This window comes from Mus musculus, chromosome 9, assembly GCF_000001635.26.
Source record: "Mus musculus strain C57BL/6J chromosome 9, GRCm38.p6 C57BL/6J".
Taxonomy (NCBI): domain Eukaryota; kingdom Metazoa; phylum Chordata; class Mammalia; order Rodentia; family Muridae; genus Mus; species Mus musculus.
Genome location: NC_000075.6, coordinates 105140713 through 105145807, shown reverse-complemented (window position 1 = coordinate 105145807; position 5095 = coordinate 105140713). Strand labels below are relative to the sequence as shown.

Here is a 5095-nt window from a genome sequence, read left to right as displayed (position 1 = left end):
AAGTATTGAGAAACCCTGGGGTCGTAGGGACTCCAGAAGAAGACCAACAGATTCAACTAACGTGGACCCTTAGGGAATCTTAGGGACTGAGCCACCAAGCAAAGAGTATGCAAGGGCTGGACCTGCCCTCCCCCCCACCCCCCCGGCCCCCACATATGTAGCAAATGTGCAGCTTGGGCTTCACGTGGGTTCCCTGACAACTGGAGCAGGGACTTACCCTGACTCTGTTGCCTGCCTGTGGATCGAGTTCCCCTAACCGTGCTGCCTCAGGGGGAGATGTACCTAGTTCTTCAGTGACTTGAGGCATCAGGGTGGTTTGGTACCCAGAGGGGGACCTCCCACTTCTCAGAGGTGAAGGGGAAGAGGATGGAGGAGGGGCCATGTGAGGGGGAAATAGGAGGAGGAGGAGGGGGGGGCTTCATTCGGGATTTAAAATGAATAATTAATGGGAACAATAAAACAAAAACTTTACATTCCTACTCCTTTTTCCTACATTCAGCTCCAACCCACATTTTCTGGTTCTATCCAGTCCAAACCCCGAGTAGTGGCTCTCTCTTTACTCTCTCTATTCCTTCCACTTTCAGGACTCTGGTAATCTGATTTTATCCAAGGTGGAAAACCTGAGACTAATAGCTTCACAGGCCTCCTAACTATGACTTAGGACACTAGCCACACCTTTAGCCACGCCCTAGTCCGATAGGCTTTCAAGCTTCCCAGACTTCTCCACCGCCTGGTCACAAGGCCCCAGGCTGACAGGATGCTGTTTTATTAGCAAAGCCTGCACTGGTGTCTCCGTTCTGCCCATGGACCCTGAAGGCATGGGTGGTCTGAAATGATAATCTCCTGGGAACTTCATAAGCAGACCAAAGTAAAGAGCCCATGGCCACGCCCACTAAGATAGACTTGGAGGACGCCCTGGCCCTGGGGCCCAGCTGGCGGCATCTTTGTCACGTGATGCTGTATGCGCCCGATCCAGGGGTGCTCTTTGGTGGCCGTATCTTGCTGAACTATGCTGTGCTGGTGAGGAATGGCTACTAGCCGTCCTAGCCCTTCTGGGATTATCTTTCTTTCTCCTAGCTAATCCTCATTCCTTCCTTCCTCAGATGTCCATGCGCTTTGATGGGCGACTGGGCTTCCCTGGTGGTTTTGTGGACGATCGTAGCCCCAGCCTGGAGGAAGGGCTGAATAAGGAACTGTTGAAGAAACTGGGCGAGGGAGTGTCCACTTTCAGCATCTTATCCACCGACTACCGAAGCTCCCTCGCTGAGTCCAAATCAAAAGTGGTGGCCCATTTCTATGTCAAATGCCTAACACTAGAGCAGCTCCAGGCGGTGGAGGCTGGGGCACCACAAGCCAAGGACCATGGGCTAGAGGTGGGGCCAGCCTGGGACCTCTTACCACTATCTGCCTCCTTTCTCTGTGGCTCCTGGTCATCAGACCTTGTGCCCATCCCAGTGTTTAGGATTAGTTAAAAGCATCCATGATGGATAATACTGCCAGTGTGGTCTCCTATGAACATTTTACATCACACACACACACACACACACACACACACACACACACACACACACACACACACACACAAACACTTGACTGGCCTCTGCAGAGATTTCTCTAGAACACACTCAGCCAAGTGTGGTGATGGTCAGGCATGACACCATAATAGCATAGTAGTGCCTTAACTTTGGGCTGCTGACTTAGGGAGACATGAAAGGGATTCTCCAATTCTGGCAAGTACTAAACTCATGGGGTTGGGGAAGGTGTAAAAAAGAGTCTCCTGGATTCACACTGGCAACTTCTAGTGAGCAAGCAACTCTTAGACTTCCCTCAGACGATCCTTGTTAAGGGAGGAGTAGGAGGAAGGCCTGTGAATTCAGTTTTCTTGAGTTCCCCCATGAGGCCTACACAGCTAGAGTAGACCCATTGGCAGCTAGGGCTGTGCCTGCATTCAGGCTGCAGGAGCCAGAAAGTGCTGTTGAACAGGTTAACATGGAGGTAGACCCAGGATGCCTTGGGGGCCCTTGCCTGTCCAGGGTTAGGCCCATTGGGCCCCACTGAAGTATGAAGCCCTAGGACTGGTTCTGCCGGGATATCTGCTCTGGAACTAACTTGTTGTAGTGAGAACTGTGTCTTGTCCTCTCTCTCCTTCCTTTCAAAGGTCTTGGGCCTGGTGCGGGTACCCCTGTACACCTTGCGGGATGGTGTGGGAGGCCTGCCTGCTTTTCTGGAGAATTCCTTCATTGGTGTCGCCAGGGAACAGCTACTGGAAGCCCTCCAGGACTTGGGAATTCTGGCTCCCGAAACTGCCTCAGACCTCAAGGAACGAACAGTTCAACGTAAACAGACCTTAAGGCTGATTGGGACCTGAGCCGAGAGAACTTGGTATTGGGAGGGCGGGTGAGAAGGGAAATGCTTTTGGGGCCTTGGAGATGAGAGCTGACACCAGATTAAAAGGCAGAACTGTAATGCAATGCATTTTGAACAAAAGACCCCATCACCCTGTGGCACCAGAGACAGAAATACAAAGACCTTTGCTGGGTCCTTGACATGTAAGGTCCTTCCCTGTACCTGTCAGGCATGCACACATGCACTCTGTGCCACACATGGTCTACCTCACTTCGTGGTCACTCGAACCAGGAATCGTAATCCCCCCCACTCCTTGTTAAGCAGGGGAGAGTCGTTCCCTCTCTTGTAAAGCTACCTTCTAGTGCGCAGCTCCATGTTTGCTGGAGGAGCTAGAGGCAGGTGTCCCAGTTTGAATATGCTTGGTCCAAGGAGAGGCACTATTTGGAGGTGTGGCCTTGTTGGAGTAGGTGTGTCCCTGTGGGTGTGGGCTTTAAGACCCTCATCCTAGCTGCCTGGAAGCCAGTATTCTGCTAGCAGCCTTCAGATGAAGATGTAGAACTCTCAGCTCCTCCTGCACCATGCCTGCCTGGCACTGCCATGCTCTGACCTCGATGATACCAGACTGAAGCTCTGAATCTATAAAAATAGCCTCAATTAAATGTTGTCTTTATAAGAGTTGCTTTGGTCATGGTCTCTTAACAGCAGTAAAACTCTTAAGACAGCACGGGATTTCCATTTGAAAGTGGCCTCTCACCTGAGACTTAACCAGATGCACAAGTTCCAGAGAGCTGGGGGAAGTCATGACCAGCTCCACAGCCCCCTTTTCTTCCCCCACAACTGAACGCAACTGAACATAAAGGGTCAGAAGGTGGTGATGGTTTCTTGGGCTGCCCTTGGTTGGACCTAAGACCTCTGAGTGTGTTGTCCTCTCTGGAGAATTCAGAAGGGAATTGACCCAGCCTGTCTGGCCTGCCCTGCCAAAAAGAGCCTTCTAGAAGAAGATGCTGTCTACAGGGCCTTCAGGCTCTTTAGCTTTCTCAGCTGATGTTGGCGACCTGATGCCATTAGATAGACAGCCTTGCCGCTAAGGACTCCAGAATGTTGTCAGAAGCCTTTTCCTAAAGGGACAGACCATGACGCTTTTAGGCTTTGGGAACCACACATTTCCCTAACTTTAGTTTTAGCTACCAATTTTAAAAGAATTATATATATATATATGTATATATATATAATTCTTATATATATGTGTGTGTGTATATATATATATACACATACATACACATATACATGAATATATATGCATATACATACCATATTTTTTATTGTATTTATTTGTAATAGTCAGAAACTAAAAACAACCCAGATTCCCCTCAACTGAAGAATGGAGAGGTTATAATGATAACAGAGGCGCCAGTTTAATGTTACTCATGTAGGGATAGAGAGAGCAGTTAACTTTGTGAAGTAGCTTGAAAATCAGAGATCTTGATGCTGAGGCCAGTTGGGAGTGGAGAGTGTGCAGTGGGAGGTGGGTTTGAAATAGAGAGAGGTGATTGGTTGAGGAAACTGGGGAGATAAGGGTGGCTGAACCAAGGATGGGGGTTGCTGTAAAAGGTTAAGTAACTATTCAGGATGGGGAGGCAGAAGGGGAAGTGAACAGGCAGTGAATAATGGGGCCAGAAACCAACACGTGTTGGAGAGGTACGATGACCCAGGAGCCAGTACCCTCACTGATAAAGAGGAGGCACAGAGGCAACATAGCAACAGAAGTGCAAGTGGCCAGGTGAGAGTATGCCCTTCCAGGACAGGATCCCATGATGGAAGGAGGCTGGGCAGAGCCCTGGAGAAGTAATGCAGGCCCTGTGGCCTCCAGCCGGGCTCCAGCTCTGGACCTTTCAAATATGGGATAGATGGGTCAGAAGCAGCTCTAGAGGCCTTGCCAAGAAGGTTTCATTGCTGTGTCTTTTCTCCTGATCTAACCTAGATCTAAGGGTTACATGTCATATAGAGTAAACTCTCAGATGGCTAGCCGGAGGGAAGTAACGTGTGTGTGTGTGTGTGTGTGTGTGTGTGTGTGTGTGTGTGTGTGTGTGTCTCTACAAGGAACACAGCAGCATCCACAGCTCATCCTTGATGTTGCCTGTGATTATTTTTTCAGTTGTTTCCGCGCTGCTCCACTTAGGTAAACTTAAATGTTCTAGGACCCATGCTCCCCGACTGCCTTGGAAGGCTTCTTTTCCACATTTTACTTCTGTGACATTGACTTCTGAGGGCTCTGCCTCTGATGTCTTAACCCCCTGCCTTATCTAAGAAGCATCCCTCCTTGGCATGGGTTCAGCCATCGCACACTGGTTGGCTGCTATGGGTTTAGTGCCCTAGCCTGGTCCTGATGCTGCCTCCCTCGCAGGAGGGAGAGAAGCAGGCTAGACTATGCACTTCTCTTCTCACCCACTCCCATCCTGCTGGGGAATGGACAGCTGGGATGACAACCACACAGGACTCCCTGTGTCCCTGTAAGCACAGTGTTCTGAGGAGGGAAGAAGGTGGAAGCTCATCTGACCTCCAGCCCAGCTCCCAGCAGCCAGGACTTCCAGCTGAGCACTGACTTCCTTATCTCAAGCTTGGGGTTGTGATTCCTGGGGAGAGGGTTAATGGAGGGAGCACTTGGCATTAACTTTGAGCAGGTCAGCATGCACTGTGTCAGCACAGGCTGCTGCTGCTCCTTCCTGGGGAGGAGAGGGGAGCCACACAT

The 5095-nt window shown here is 50.2% G+C and overlaps 1 protein-coding gene across 1 annotated transcript; it reads left to right on the top strand.

The window, feature by feature from the left end:
- The first annotated feature begins 725 nt into the window (after positions 1–725).
- Positions 726–2464, top strand: Nudt16l2 (nudix (nucleoside diphosphate linked moiety X)-type motif 16-like 2). Its single transcript, NM_028562.3, has 3 exons — positions 726–1020; positions 1104–1373; positions 2159–2464. Exons 1-3 carry the CDS (start codon positions 880–882, stop codon positions 2366–2368), a joined length of 621 nt encoding a protein of 206 aa, NP_082838.2. The 5' UTR covers positions 726–879; the 3' UTR covers positions 2369–2464.
- Positions 2465–5095: the final 2631 nt, after the last annotated feature.

Excerpts from the sequence above, each read along its gene's own strand:
- Nudt16l2 (NM_028562.3), top strand. The coding sequence starts at position 880 with ATGGCCACGCCCACTAAGATAGACTTGGAGGACGCCCTGGCCCTGGGG. Across the intron at positions 1,021-1,103 it reads TGCTGAACTATGCTGTGCTG|ATGTCCATGCGCTTTGATGG; the intron begins GTGAGGAATGGC and ends TTCCTTCCTCAG. Across the intron at positions 1,374-2,158 it reads CCAAGGACCATGGGCTAGAG|GTCTTGGGCCTGGTGCGGGT; the intron begins GTGGGGCCAGCC and ends TTCCTTTCAAAG.